The sequence below is a fragment of the Pholis gunnellus genome, assembly GCF_910591455.1.
Source record: "Pholis gunnellus genome assembly, chromosome: 1".
NCBI lineage: Eukaryota > Metazoa > Chordata > Actinopteri > Perciformes > Pholidae > Pholis > Pholis gunnellus.
Window position 1 is genome coordinate 4,329,002 of NC_136528.1, and position 16,354 is coordinate 4,345,355.

The window sequence follows — 16,354 nt, forward strand, 5'->3', positions numbered from 1 at the left end:
TTGGTGTAGAAGGGGGGGGGAGGGGATACAATACAATACAATGTTTCTTGAGCTCATTGTTGTCCAGAAACTATTAAGACATCAGTGAGTCACGCTGTTACACTGGGTGACATGTTTCGTCATTACAATGAACACAAACTAGTTTATTTGGAGTCAATCCCACATGGACTGTCCTGCCACGAATACTCACCAGAGCACCAAATGTGGATTAAGCCGCTGCTGCAAGCAGTCCCCAACAAATGCACTATTTCCTCCTGTTTGGGTATCTACAGTGACCAATTGTTTAAGGAAATTACTGAACCGTCTATAAATAATGAAACAATACATTGGTGAGCTGTTTATATTTTTTTAAAGCTTTACAATAGGAACCAATGGGTAGAGAGTCACAGATGTGTATTGAGAAACAAACTACCTCATTGTTGGTTACTGTCTTTTCATTGGATTTGGTTTCACACAAAAATCTAGAATAACGGCAGACTGATCCTGTAAGTAGCAGGTATGACAACTTTAAACAAGAGCAGCAGCAGTGAAAAGGAGCAGCAGTGTAGGATTTAGTGGCATCTGGTGGCGAGGTTGCAGACTGCAGCCACCTGGATACCCTCCTTTTCCAAGCGTGTAGAGCAGTAGACCATTCAAGCTGCCACTTCAACGTAAAAACAGGAAAAGCCCCCTAGAGCCAGTGTTTGAATGGTCTGCGCTGGGCTACTGCCTATGCAGATGTGAAGGGCTCATTATAAGCTCAAAACGATTTTTAGTTCCACGTGATAATACGCTAATAAAAACAATTATATTTCTGCCAATAGATCCCCCTCTATCCTACACACTGGTCCTTTTAACGACACCTGCACAATCCACAAACGAAAAAATACATGTGTCTGTGTGTCCATCCAGCTATAACAGGACTGTACAATGGAAAATCTTGTGGCTACTTTCAATGTGAAAAACCAAAGTTACAGTACAGTTATTGTTAATGCAGTGACCACAAAAGTAACTATGTGCAATCTTCAAATGTGTGTGGAGGACACATGTTGCAGTGGATGACCCAGCAGTCTGATATTGAATGAAAAGTCATTGTATGTGTGCCAGGAAGCAATAGGCAGAACCGTCTTTTGTTGAAACGGATAAAGTAATGCAAAAAATATTCAAAATCGCTACCAAATAACCAGTTAATAACTCACTGCTGCAAGCAGTTTGCTCAGAATAAAGAGGCGACAGAAGCGTCCACCGACAGAAGAGTCCTCGCCTCCACGCTACGAGCTGGCGGCGGAGCTCCCCGTCTCGTCCGCGGGTTTGCTGCTGCTGTGTTTGCTGCTGATGTGGTGAGTCATTTCCTTGCGGTTGGTGACCGTGTGGCCACACTGCACGCAGGTGTAGCGCCCTTTAGTGTGCTCCCACAGGACGCGTCTGCTGCCGGTCGTCCCTGATGGATGAAAGGACAAATGGATGTCAGTGCAAAGGAACTGGATTATGGCAATTTAGAATTCAAAATGACGTTTCTCTGCGACCATGAGATGGACCAATGGCACTGAAGCTCCGAAGCTTGTTTAAGTTGAAGCGCACTATTTCAATACTTTGTGTCAAATGAAGAATACTTTTAGATTTTTCGACAAGGCTTTAAAGCAGGGGTGTCAAACTCATTGTCGCTCTGGGGCCACATCAGCATCATGGTTGCCCCCAAAGGGCCGGTTGTCGGCGGGGGGGGGGGGGGGGGTGCTGCTCCTTCTTCGTCGGCGGGGAGGGTGGCTGCTGCTGCCACATACGCTGGTGGAGGTGTGCACGGCGCGTGCGGATCGGGGAGGAGCTCCGCCTTGCGCGATACAACGGATATTTGTAAATTGTCCGACTTTTACATTTTTTTTTTTTGCTGGCGGATTCGCGGGCCACATAAAATGACGTGGCGGGCCGTATCCGGCCCGCGGGCCGTATGTTTGACACCCCTGCTTTAAAGGCTAATCTGTGACAGGAACTTGCAGCTGTGATTTCTGAACTAAGACTAAAACACTATGTTTTTAAGTGAGAGAGCTCATTTGTCACCTTGAAAATAGCAGTTTGACGAACTAATCTCAACTCAAGGTCCTCTTACTCGCTTTTAACTGCGACTCATGTAGAGACTGACTGATATAACCGACACTTATTTGTTTGTTGGGGCCGATACCAATATGACAACTGACGACAAATCGTGACTGCACTGGTGGAGCTAAACATGTGGCCACATCTGGCCGGATACAGCTGTTGCTGTAGTGCAGTGGTTCTCAAACTGTGGGGCGCGCCCCTCTAGTGGGGCGCAGCGGTATTGCAGGTGGGGCGCAGGGGGAATGCAGATTTTTTTTATTTCAAGAACTTTATTCATACCTGCAAACTTCGCCGTTTTGAATCAAAATATATCATCCACGTGAATCGTGTAGATGAGTCTTGGCCAAAACAATTTTGTTGGGGCGGTGGGGCATGAACATTTTTCTTCCTCCAAAGTGGGGCGTGACAGAAAAAGTTTGAGAACCACTGCTTTAGTGGGAGGACGAGAGGCTCACCTTGACCCTTCTTCCAGACAGCGGCATACCCAGGAGGAGAACGGGGCGCCGGTCCGGGAGCAGGGTGAACGGGCTCAGGACACCTGGTCTGTATCAGGTGCTGACCCTGGGCATCCGGGGGGTCCGAAGCTGGGGTTGGGCCAGCCAGGTTTAAAGATAGAGGAAGTTCCGAGGGTTCGCTCTTGATGAGAGGCTGGGGTGCTGCCTCTGTGAGCTGCAGCGGAGCGAGGTGGGGAGGGGAGGTCTCCGGGTTGGACAAGAAGGGGGGTCCGAGGAGAGGGGGGGCAGGGTCTGCCTCTAGGACAGCGGCAAGGAAGGACCCTTCCGTGTTTGGGATTTCAGAGGGAAGCGGCTGGGGGTCGGACACCGGGTCAAGCTGCGGGGGCTTCTGGTCCAGGTTGGTCACAGCAGCAGGCGCAGGGGGGGCCACCGGTTCCGACGGCTTCGGCCTGCCCCGTGACACTTTGGAACAGGTGTGCAGGTGAGTCAGGAGGCCGCGGTAGGATCGCAACTTTGTGCGGCAGCTCTCGCACCTTTCGGAGGAAGAAGCGACTTAGTACCTGATAAACATTTTGAATGCAACTGAGAGTAGTAAAAACAAAGAGCAACTCACAGGAAGAATATGTTGGGCTTGTGATGATGCCTCATGTGTTCCATCAGTTTCTGCATGTCGGGGAAGGATCCGCTGCATCCGACGGTGGAGCACAGCAGCACCTTTCCTGAAGAGAGGACGGACGGCGTTCACACCATGTAGGTTCACTAGCCAACAATAATATTAGCATGGGGCTGTTAACGTCGCATTAAAACAGCCCAGCGACTGATTTACTTCACGCGCACGAACTTGCAGAAGTGAAGGGCTCACCTGGTAGTGACTGAGCGGAGATCTCGTGGTCCTTGATGTGGCTCTCCAGAGACGTCTTGTTCGAGTACACACGCTTACAGCCGTGTAACGGACACGACGTCCTCTTGTTTCCTGAGATGGACAGACCAGACTTAATACAATTCCGTAAACATGTATTATCCACTTATGTGAGAACAGTGTGTGTATAACGCCCGAAGTCAGCGACATAAGACCAGCGGGTTAGCATGCTAGCTAGCTTGGTAAGTTAGCTAGTGTCGCTAAGCACAACGGGACATACACGTAGCGAGTGTGGCGTCTGTCTGCGATGTTTGAGCTAAATTACAAACCTCCACTTCCAGCCTCGGCTGTCTGCATGGCTGTGCTGCCCGAAGACATCGTGAGGACGGTACAGCTGATCTCTGCAGCGACGACAAAACAACAACAGAGGAACACAACGCGACTACAAGAACCAGAATGCAATGCGACAAGAACGGCACGTACGCATCGTTTATTTACGTTTATTCATTTGACATTTGAAACTTACTGTTTTTTTTTTGCTTTTGTGTTAATACCAGCAGTTTGTTTTGTAATCTTCTATCGGACTATTTCTGTCATTAGAGAATGATGGTCCATTAGAGAATGATGGTAAACATTGCAACGTGGACATTTATTTTGTCAACATGTTTTTTATTGATCTTATGAACATGTCATGTACATAGTTGCATTGGAAGTTTATACATACAATATACAAAAGGAATTTGCATTGGTGCAGAAGTATCTAGTTATTGCATTGATCAATTATACAATAATCATTTATCTCATGGGGGGTTTGAGGACCAGTCTGGCTTTTTAAAAGGTGACTCTGCACAGAAAATGTCAAACTTTTATTCATACCCCACCGACACATATGATTTAGAACTCAGCTGCTTGACTCTTAACATGCCCACCCTGTTCTTTATTAATCCAGTAGTGATCATTGAAGAAGGTGCATTCATTTAGAAATCCAGCAAAACACAGCACTTAAAAAAACCTCAGATTTATCATACAAATCATTTTACAAATACTTGGGAAGAGATATGTATTCATGCAAAAAAAAAGCAAATATTTTACACACCTTTAAACTTTATTCACATCGTGCATTAAAATACATTTTGAGTGTCCCAAAAAAACAAATGTCCAATGTATGACTTGGTGTAGTGCATCAATCCAGTGGATTCATAAACATGAATACAGCAGAAACAAAACAACACTTGTAAATGTACACACATACAATTCCTCAAGTTCTGTTTTTAATAAACTAGTTTTTCATTTTTATTTTTCATTTCCCCTTTCTTCCAGTTCAGTGATAGGATGTCCAGTTGAACCCAGTTATCTAGAAGAGTGCTTTCCAACCTCCTGGCTGGTGACCCCTTCAAAATAATACTTATGTTATGTGAGTTACGACCAGATCAACAAATAGCTAATTTTCCCCCTTTCATTGAAATATTTTAGAGGCCAAAAGAAGTCAAAATGATCCAGTAATCCACAACAAAAAAAAGAAACGTGAAAAAAACCAACATATAATTCTGTGTGAGATTAAAGTAATTTTCTACTTTGCTGTCCTTTTAATCATCTTGCAAAACCTCACTGGGACCCCTTCAGTGGAAGGAAATGAAAACCTAGGCAGACACACTCAGACACAGACTGTAAATTTCCATTATTGTTTGCCTACTAAACTCCCATTTATACAGCCTACAGCAGCTATTCTCAACCAGTGGGCCGTGGTTGGCCTCAGAGCACCGACCTTAATGTTACAACAAGAAGAAGATGCTGGTACGTTTATCAAAAAAATCCAGCTGTTTACAGTGTATTTAACGGCTAGAGCTGCCGCAGTGAGTGGCTGGTGTCATTAGTCTCCCTGGTAAGATTGATTCATATAGCACCGCCCTAGAGCAAACACCACAAAGTACTTCACAATAAAGATTAATACAAAAGACAGAGACACAAGAGTACAATAGAAAAATGAAGCAAAGTTAAGTCCACGCAGATCCTCCAAAGTGAATATTTGTTCAATATTAAATTAATAAAAAAGGACATCATGAAATGAATATCATATGAATAAATTGTGTAAATATATGATTTAATCAGCAATTTCTAAAATTATTATTATTATTACTATTATATATATATATATCTTTTTTTTTAAAGTTAGTTTTTATGTGATATTGGCATTATCCCCAATGACTTTGACTTTTTGTCACCTTTTATCATCAGTCACCTCCCCCAAACCTTTCAGCCAATCACAGGAATCCTGCCTCTTACCTAGCAGGCTCAACAAGTGCTACTACATTTAGCCGGCTAGCTGCTGTTAGCTAGAGCAACAACAATGCTAAATGTCATTCTAAGCTCACAACTGCGCCTAGCTAGTTAGTAGGCTGGATGTGCAGCATGTGCAGCAGAGTAAATACATGTTTACTCAGTGTCTGTGTTTTGTGCTAATTATTTTAGCACTATTATAATTGTTATAGCTAACAGGTGCTAGCTGCTTATATTCTAGCAGTTGCTGAGCTCGCTTGGACTGGGGCATGAGATTGTGAGGGCAGTGACAGAAATGAAAGTGTCATTAAGCAGACTTTTGAATTCTGAAATAAATATTTATAATAATACATGCAACTATAATTCTTATTATATAAAGAGTGCTGCAGGAATGAGTGCTAAAACCTGGAAATGAGTTAGCATTTTTGTACTTTTAGTCAATACCAGCAGAGTATCACTTGTCCATCAGTGACTGCTGGATGTGTAAGAGGGCCACTCTTTGTTACCGTAACATATCGGCCATAACAACTATGTATTTAGTGTGTTTTGGAGCCTCAGCCCCCCCCCCCCCCCCACCTCAATCACTTGATGCAGCTTTAAGGAGGAGGAACTTTTGAGCAACATCACGGGAGTAAGCATTACATTATAGTAAGGTGAATGAAAACTTGTCGTAATGTGCTGAAAAGCCCTTAGTGTACAAAGCAACAGTACAGTATGAGTAGTGCCAGCAGGTGTTTACTGCATGCATTTAAACAAACTAACCTATTTTTTACAGGTTTCCAACCATTTTCTTCCCAAACCCTAAAATAATTTCTCTAAATTCAGAACAATCACAGTGTATTCAATGTGTGACTATGTAAAACGGTCATGCCACGGTTAATACAACGTTTTTTCATGGGCTCGGTTTTGGGCATTTACAGTTAAAAAGAGTCCTAAAGTGAAATTAAATCTTGGATTTCTTTGTTATACCTTTGCAGCGGTCTGTCTCACTGGATGTAGACTGTGTGTAGAAGCCTGCCATTTGGCCACATTGCATCTATTTTGAGGGACATTGCTGCTGCATCCTGTGCTTTACACCGATTGTAATTGGTTTAAAGACGTACAAAACAGAACGTCCCATAACGGAATGATAATGTGTGGAGCCAGACCTTTCTTTAGCGCTGTGGAAATAGGTTTGGCTATTCAAGACTATGCCTTCGCAGTCAGTCACAGTGTTCATCACATCGCAGAGCACATTTTGGGGGAGCTGGTCTCTGCGTTTGCCTTCTGCCGGATGCACTCTGGATGATTGAAAAACAACAAGGAGACATCATGCACCTACACATTCCAGATTCCAGGAAATAGACGAGCACAGATCGACGAAAATGCTACTTTACTCGGCAGAAATAGAAAAGTGATAAATTAGTCATAGCATTATTAAGGACCTTAATAACGGTGCGCCGCAACGGTACAGACTTGTGGTAGGTGACGCAAAAGTATTTCAGATTTTTTTGCAACACTTATACAAGAATACAAACCGCAGTGCAGTTTCCTGTGCTCACCTGCCAAGTCTGTCCGTGAGATTTCCACCAGTCCCTCGTAGAGGCCTTTGATGGGGTTCTCCCCCGCCATCACGACTCCATGGAGCCAGATTAGCAGCATTCGGTGACCATGCTCTTTGAAGCTTTTCATGCCTAGAGGTTCAGTTCAGAATTACAATACGTATCAACATCTTTGAGAAGTCCCAGTTGAGATGGGTGACAACTGACAATACACAGACATGTATTGTGACCAAAGACCAGTATTGAGAGAGTGATAAAGTGTTTGTAATTTAGCTCAAACATCGCAGACAATTTGTTTTTTAAACAACTCAGTGCCACCTATCAAATGCACTGGTTGCACCTGAGCTGGAAACTATAGCTACTTGATGAACATTTCATACAAGTCACTTGATTGTCAAACCACTTTCCAGAGGTCGGCGTAGCTCACCAGTCCACTGTTGTTCTATAGCTCGTGTGTGTGCGTTGCTGAAGTCCCAGTGCTGTGCCAGGATCTTCCACTCCCCGCGGCAGAGGTGCTTAGTGGCCAGGCTCCACAGGACGGACCGGAGGTGCTGTGTCTCTTGCTGGTGGTCCTGCTTGAAGCTAAGAGGTCTCCGCACCCAGGAGTCCTCCTCGCTGCCCATCTGATCCTGAAGTTTTTCATACAAAGTGTGCACATTGGTATACATGTGGCATACTGTGCAAATCTGTGAATCTGAAGCTAACACAAAATGTTAAATAACTCTTAAAACCAGCAAAGCTCACTCACATGTCCAAGATGGTTGGAGTACTGCGATTAGATGCAAATGAAATCAAGGGTATGTGACAACCCAAAGGCACAACAACAAACCCACATAGATGCTTGGGCAAAGCATGACGCTTGGCACGCAGCAGTGAAGGTAACAGAGGAATCCAGCAAGGCACACAGATTTTGTGACAAACTTTAATGTCACACATACAGTAGGTAACAATCATCTGGCACTGAGCTCCACAAAGTACAAACAAATGCTGAACAAGACATTTTTAGGCGGCCAAAATGTTACAATTAACTTTCATGAGGTGAAAACACAGTGAAAGGGTTAAAGTTCTAAGACAAACACGGACAACTGAGACCGAAAAACGCTGTGGTAGCAACCTGTCAATCAGCCCCCGCCCTAAAGCATACCCTGTCCATTTCACTCTACATGGACCATAATTTACTAAATGATTATCATGCTGTATTGAAGAAGACTTGAAACTAGAGATTGAGACCATAAACTCATGTTTACAATGTTTCCTATGAGAATAAATCGAGTGAGAAGTAGAGTCATTTTCTCATAGACTTCTATACAACCAGAGGAGTCGCCCCCTGGTGGACACTAGAGAGAATGCAAGGTTTCAGATGCAATGAAGATAAACTCACCTTCTCCCATTTATAAAAACGGTCAGCTTTGATGATCATGTCGACCAGGATGACATGGTTTCCTCTGGCTGCCACCTCCAGACACCTTTTCCCCTGCTGAGTATATGATATGGTCAATAAAACACAGTGTGTATAAGACGTCCATTACTCTGTAAGATGACATAGATACAACAGAATTAGCACGGAAATACCATACGACCATAATGTACTAAATGAACATCATGCTGTATTGAAGAAGACTTGAAACTAGCGATTGAGACCATAAACTCATGTTTACAATGTTTACTGAGGGAATAAATCAAGTGAGAAGTAGTCATTTTCTCATAGACTTCTATACAACCGGAGGAGTCGCCCCCTGCTGGTCAGTAGAGAGAACGCAAGTTTTAAGACGCTTCCGCATCAGCTTCACTCGGCAGAACCGGAGGAGCTACTCGTACTTAACTTCTATATTTCCATTATATCCTATCACATTAAGTAACTAACTTCAGTTCTGATCATAATTATCAAATATGCCTTTATTTTCCGAATTTTAACACTTTAAATCACAGTTTGTTTACATAATGCCACTGTTCTTATGAATGTGTTTTGTATCAGCCCCCAGTGAGATATGTCAATGATTAGCAACAACAGCATTACTTTTGATACACTGCAGTGCTCCATAATAAAAAGTAGAACAAAAGCAGTAAATCATGACACTAGAGAAGCTGTATTGTGTCCCGGGTGACGCCGTGTGCTGTGTGGTACCTTGTCGGTCAGATTGAGGTTAACACCAGAGATCAGCATCATCTCAGCCAGGACCTGCCAGCCGTGCTCTGCTGCTATGTGCAAAGCAGTCTGTTGTCTCTGCGAACCACATGACGGAAAAATCTGATATGAATGCATCGTAGCCGCTGTGTCATTTCTGAAATATGCATTCTTCTTGCAATGAACGTGGACATGCGGAGGTCCTGCGCAGCCAGCTGCTTTTTTGTTTATCAATGTGTTTAACAGCTGTCGAGGTTTGTACTCACACTGTCAGTGATGTCCAGGTCACAGTCAGCATCTATAAGCAGCCGTAAAACCTCGGTGTGGTTGTGGAACACAGCTAAGTGGAGCGCTGTGTTGTCATGCTGTTTTCAAACACAAGGAAAGATGAAGAACATTTGAAATGTGAATGAATAGCAAATGTTATGGTACACTCTCTGTTATATTGCCTATTAAAAAGTTTTCCTCTTTACTCTAAACGTGGCTATTTAGTTTCAAAGATCATACAATTGAATATGATTCTTTAGTCATGTGGGAATTTCAGAAGCAGATCTTAACAATACACTCTTTGATTTTGATGTTTTGGACTCAAACACTCAAATTTCCCCTAAATCAATACCGTGGTTTTCAAAAATCAACTTTGAACTGGTCGAATTTCAGCCCCCGTACAGTTGTCCCGAACGGGGATATTAGCTATAGAGACTAAAATGTTTGTTTTTTTGTACCAGGCTGTAAACATGTTTTTGTGGCCATTTGAGGAACTGCAGTTTTTTGGGCACTTTCGCGTTTGTTTCATTTTTCAGCACCAGCCGCTTGCGTCTTCTACGTCATATGAACCAAGACATACGTCCCATGGGAGCGGCCACTACTCACATTGTCTACAGCATCTCTGTTGATTCCTGCCTCCAGCAGCAAACTGGCTTCCCTGTCAAAGCCATGCTGAGCCACGTAATGGAGAGCGTTCATATTCTTCTGCAGACAGAAGAAAAGAAGGATTCCATCTTTCAGTGTGTCGAAAGATACAAATACAAATACAAAGTTAGATCTTGTGTTTATTGCAAGTGATTTCTGACATTGAATGAACAAACCGTACATTAGTTTGTGCGTTGGCATTGCAGCCAGACTCCAGCAGCAGTCTGACACATTCGTAGTGACCTCCATCAGCAGCCAGGTGCAATGCTGTGAGACCATCCTAAAAACAAGTACATTGATGATAGCATGATGCTGCTTTGTTTGTGACGGTGGTGTTTCAATTTTGTATTTTTATATATTTATTTTCATGATATCATTTTTTTGTTACACACAACTATCAGGTTACCTAAATCTTATACCAATCATCCTCAGATATCTGTGTCCTGCTTCTGTTTCACATAAAATAATGGATCTTTATCATATCAGGCTTTCTAGAGCCCTGGCTTCAAAATTGTAGTTTCTACTATTTTTCACCGAATAAGAGACATTTTCTAACGTTTTCCACATGGGGCCATGTTATTTTCCTGGTTTCCATTAGGGGCATTGCTGCTGTATTATAGAGCACTGCAATGTTTGATGCAATGCATTAATAACAATGTTGTTCATCATTGACATATCCCAGACTGTTAAAAAAATACGTAGCATTCAGTTTATAGAGATTTTTGGTTGGTTCGTGTCATTATGTAAACAAACTGACATTTAAACGGTTAAATTCTGCAAATGAATGGATATTTGGTAGTTATTATCAGGACTGAAGTTGGTTAAAAGATTTAACTTGGTAATATTAACACATAATTTGACTTTTCATTTTCGTCTTCTAAGGACATCAGAGCAACTTTTTTTTTTAAAGGGACAAGGCTTAATGTCTTTACTGGAGCAGTAATCCTAACTCTGCATCGTAAAGAAAAAATGCAGACAAGCTGCCAATTATGCACCACAGCCGCTCTGATTAAGTAACACAAAGTGGGCCTTGAAGAACGCAGCCCAGTCCAGTCCACTCACTATATTCCTCTCGTCGACGTCGACTCCGGTCTCCACCATCTTCTGCAGGACCTCTGTGTGCCCGCACTTCGCTGCCAGATGCATGGCTGTGTTCTCTTCCTGTAGTCCAGACATAACGGCACTTTACGATCTGAGACAACTTCCTCTCCCAAAACAAGTCAAGAGGGGCTGTCAACGCCTCGCCGGTGCTATGGTCTGAACCAGAAAGGGGGAATCGCAGTTTCTTAACACGCCGACCTCCTCAATGTGTCGACAATCGCCACACAAACCAGTAATGCCTAACCTGTTGCGAGGTGAGTTTTAATTGACATAACATGTATTACAACATACAATGTATTCACCAGCTCTTGAGTCATAGACAGGAGAGAGAACTATTTAGATCAGACTTTAAAAAATGGTTGAAACATTTTTTTTTTTGTCTCACTTGCATCACGGGGCCTCCGTATCTATTTCAGGTCAAGTTGAATTTCTTTCATGTCACATTAAAAAGTGACGTTATGGAACAAAGAGGTTACCTATGTATTTAATATTGAACACTGTGGAGCTCCATGTACCGTGTGGTACACAACATGGCAACCACCCCACCGTATGTCTATAGTGGCCTGTTTCCCTGCCCAGTGTACACAGGATTTGAGGTCAGAACACATCCTGCTATAATCTGTTTGGCCGTTTAAAGCTGGCTTTAACAGCCTCACAAATCAAATATTGTGTGTGCCTGTTTGCTTGAGCACGATCACTGTGTGTTTGTGTGTCACTACCTTGTCCTTTAACCCGTGCGTGCAGCCCATTCCAATCAGAAACTCCACCACTTCAAATTGTCCGTGTTCAGCAGCCAGGTGAAGGGACGTCTTCCCCGCCTACACAGGAGATACTTATAAATATGATCTGTATACACACTGTGTTCCATTCGCCTTCATTTATTGGCATATTGCTGATATTCTGATAACAAACAGCAACATGTTTGTTACAGTAACAATATGGAAAGAAGAGTTAGAGTTGTATCTTCTACAAAAAGACAAGTTCCAATGTGTACATTTGAAATAGTGCCAAGCAAGGAGTCACCTTGTCAACTCTGTCGAGTCGGACGTCTTCCAGGTCCTCCATGATGAACTCCAGCACGCTGATATGGCCTCGCTGGGCAGCACAGTGCAGCATGCTCAGGCCATCCTAGCACACACACACACACACACACGCAATCACGTAAAAAAGACGAGATATCAAATCGGACAACATCCGGATAGTTTTGAGTCCGCGGCGATGATGAAACCAGGCAGCACTTACTTTGTTTTCACAGTTGAGCTTGGCCCCGCAGGACACCAGGATCTGCAGCACTTTTAGGTGACCGAACCAGGACGCGAGAAGCAGAGCATTCATGCCGAACTGTAGACCAAAAATAAAATGTAGGAGTGTTATAAAACAGCGAAGCTCTGACAGTACGAGTATGTAAACTAGCATTCTCCGTACTGGCCTCGGTCTGTCTCTGTCCTACTGTGTGGCTCCTAACTGAGTTAACTGACCTGAATGTGTCGGCTTCTTTTATTTTACGCTCCTCTTACAGTTGTCTGTTGAGGTCAGAATAAAGGGAGAGATCATGGCTTTGTTACTAAACACATGCTCTGTGGTTTTGTTCTCATGTTCTAACTAAAAAGAATACTCAGGATCACTCTTTATAAAGCTGCCGTCCCACAGTTCTCTGCTTCAGCGAGGAGGCAGTCCAACCAAAATTACTTTTTTACCCCATTTGTTCTGTCCAATATTGACGATAAGACATGCATTTTCTGTGAAAATGGTACAAAAGGACAAATCATTTTATCTTTGCGCAAACACATTAGCGTGATCACAAAAGTCAGTGAAGCATTTTACATTTGATAGACGACATCGAAGTTTATGTTTGTTTTATTTAAGAAGGGACAGTCTGCAACAATTAACATGAGCACTTGAGTCCATCATGTCAATAGCTTATTTCTAATGGCAATGTTTATGGCTTTAAAGGGCCAGTGTGTAGGATGTAGCGGCATATAGCGGCGTGGTTGCAGATTGCAAACCAACTGAATACCCCTCCGATCACTCCTCCCTTTCCTCGGCTACTGTAACGCGAACCGTAACGCGGAAGCTGTCCATACCACGATAACACTACTTTAAGGAACAACGGAAGTCAGGTGGCAGCTGGCGGTACCAGAGTTTTTGCGGTACGTGTTACCGCAATTTCACAAGCGTGTGGGAGAACTACGGTGACATATGTGTTAGAGCCGTTGTCCGTTGTGGACTACTGTACAAACATGGCGGTGCAACACGGCGGACTCCACGATGAGGACCCGCCCCCTGTACAGATAAGAAGGGCTCATTCTAAGCTGACGAATAAACAATGATTGTTAGTTTCAGGTGATCATACACTAATGAAAACATAGTTATGAATATGACATTCCACTTCTCATGATAGATCCCTGTAAATCCTACACACTGCTCCTTCAAAAGAAAATATACAAGAGCACATAAGCACAGACAATTAATACAAATTAATGAAATGTTTTATGTCATTATGGGCAGATTTTCACCCTTTTACATTATTATAGGGAGTTACAGCATTACAGAGAATGCTCACGAATCAGGAACAATATATGAGAAATAACCTCTATGTTCTTAAAAGGTTTACCTCAGGAGATGAACGCCCGTAGGTTGTTACATGCTTTTAGAATGTACCTTGTCCTTGATGTTTCTTATGTAAAAGATTTGTTAAAGTGTCAGCTGTTAGAGCAGCAAATGTAAGAGCTAAGGCAGGGATCATTATTATGTTACATCACCAGTCAGTGATGTAACCTAACAGTGAGTTAATATTTCTGCGTTGGGGGAGTGAATGAGTCCAGTGGCTCTCTCTGCTTAAGTGTGTACGTACAGTGTCCCTCTCATCAACGTCAGTGTCGAGGTCCAGCAGGAGACGGAGAGCCTGTTCGTTCCCGGCTCCCGCTGCCCAGTGCAGCGCTTTGCGGTCTACCTGCACAGAGACAGAGAGATACGTGACCGGGCGACACTCACAGTGCATGCACGGCTGAATTAGGCCCAACACTCTCAAACATTGACCATTCAAACAATGAAATGAAATGCCACTGATCACCCGAGCCCATCGTTGGTTGATCAATAACACTCCAGCTGACATTTTGGCTCATCACTTAGTCCCACTAAGCGTCTCAGTGAATGTGTAGCCTAATACCAGAGACCTGGAACTGGCTCATCTAAATGTGACATTATGTGCTTTTTCTATCGCAACGTGTTAAAATATCTGCTGTGAAAACGGTTCACTTTCACCCGAAATGTCAATAAAAAAATATAGACCGCAGTTATAGTGCTCTCCATCCTGAGTTTGTAACACACATGGTGTTCAGACACACTCGTATACATTGGCATGCCTCGCTTACATAGTGCAGTAGTAAAAGACATCATTTAAAAATAGAAAATGTAAAAAATGACAATGAAATATGCTAAAACAAACAAGTAAGAGTACATTTAAAACAAGTATGTCAATAAAGGATCAAGTGTGGTAGAGCTGTAGAGTTGTGCTAAGGTGTGTGTGTGACTGTCCTGGGCATGTAAGTGTCAGAGTCAGTAGAGGGTCCCGGGCTTTGTTGATGAGCCCGACTGCAGACGGGGTGCAGACTTGCTATGGAAATTAAATAATGCGGCTTTGAAAACTGTAAATTCAAAAAGCCAACAACTGGCAAGAACCCCTTCAGCAGGCTTACTTTATTTTTGGCCTTGACGTCCACACCCTTCTTGATCAGCTCCTGCATTCTCTCTGGGTCGTTCCTCTTCGCAGCGTCGTGGAACTCCTTTTCTGACCAAAGCACTGTCAGGGATTATAGACAAGGAGGGTTATCAAGTGTGCTCTGCAGGCCGGCAAAAAGCAAGAAAAAAACATAAATCAATTTGCACTGTATTCAATAAGACTCTTGCTATTGACCCTGTACATGACTGGCTGTAGTGTTAGGAACCACTGGACATTGGTATTGCACTTAATTGGCAGATGAATACAGACAGTACAGATGTGAAAGCCACTGCATGCTGGGAATTCTCTGACATGCTCCTTATAATAAATATATAATATCAGTATATAACAGGCACATGGAGATGAGGTGGACAATTCTGTCTGTGATGTTTTCACCGACGTTTCCCGGTAATTCACGTAATTCCTTAATTCAGTCGTAAACTTGTCTTTCACACGGAGAGAGGATGCACTTTAATAAAAGCGGTTACTTGTGACAACAATTCCCAAATCTTGAAGCAAAGTGACAGTGTGTCATTTTACAAGGTAACGGAACATGAATATTGTGTTTAAAACGTCACATATTGTACAGTAAGTTACCGAATCACAAACGGATATTCATATCGTGTAAAACACCACAGGAATACAGACCCCGTCCGGTATGGTTGTCAAAAAGTAGCCCATAATCAACGTTTAAGCCCCGCCGCTCATCACCGCTGCTGACAGATGACAGTCGCTCGCTCCCTGGTTCGTACTTACAGATATCATCCTCCGACACCAGCCCATCCTCCATCTTTGCGCCGTTTTAACTCTTTGCCCTCGTCTCTCTCATTGTAGTGCTGTTAGTATATTTTTTTCTTCCAGGAGATGAAAAGAAGGTTGGACGATATGCTTTACAGTTTTTTTTCTGTCAAGCCACACAGTAAAACTGTGGAAATACAATTTCCGGTAACGACTTTCAAAATAAAATGATTTATTTTCATGTCAATGTTTAAAGGTGAAACATCCTGTGCTATCCTAAAGAATGATATTCACATAAGCTATTACGTTTAAAATGATGTGACGCATAGAAGAGCAGCACATCCTCACATTTGCGAAGCTACCACCATCAAACATTATTGCTTGGAAGATTACTGTTTAAACAAAACAAACAATTAATTGATTGTTCAGATTTGTTGAAAATTTTCTGCCAATTTTACTGATGAAGTATTGTTTTAGCATAACGTAAATAACAATTTAGACAGACTAAAATCATCTTGGCCGTTTTCAGCAAGGTTTGAAAACAGATCTTTC

General features: G+C 42.9%; 2 protein-coding genes across 2 annotated transcripts; both read right to left on the minus strand.

Annotated features, from left to right (window-relative positions):
• Positions 1-338: 338 nt before the first annotated feature.
• Positions 339-3,809, minus strand: LOC306700679 (zinc finger protein 414-like). The gene is made up of 5 exons (XM_079165759.1): positions 3,717-3,809; positions 3,391-3,501; positions 3,142-3,247; positions 2,529-3,061; positions 339-1,420 (listed from the first exon to the last, which is right to left on the minus strand). The coding sequence occupies exons 1-5, from the start codon at positions 3,763-3,765 to the stop codon at positions 1,251-1,253; spliced, it is 969 nt and encodes a 322-aa protein (XP_079021885.1). The 5' UTR covers positions 3,766-3,809; the 3' UTR covers positions 339-1,250.
• Positions 3,810-6,882: 3,073 nt separating this feature from the next.
• On the minus strand, positions 6,883-15,865 carry ankdd1a (ankyrin repeat and death domain containing 1A; the record flags this gene model as incomplete). The annotated part of the gene is made up of 15 exons (XM_079166168.1): positions 15,821-15,865; positions 15,042-15,145; positions 14,198-14,296; positions 12,586-12,684; positions 12,367-12,471; positions 12,063-12,161; positions 11,305-11,403; positions 10,424-10,522; positions 10,204-10,302; positions 9,597-9,695; positions 9,331-9,429; positions 8,587-8,682; positions 7,633-7,834; positions 7,206-7,337; positions 6,883-6,944 (listed from the first exon to the last, which is right to left on the minus strand). Exons 1-15 carry the CDS (start codon positions 15,852-15,854, stop codon positions 6,883-6,885), a joined length of 1,527 nt encoding a protein of 508 aa, XP_079022294.1. The 5' UTR covers positions 15,855-15,865.
• Positions 15,866-16,354: the final 489 nt, after the last annotated feature.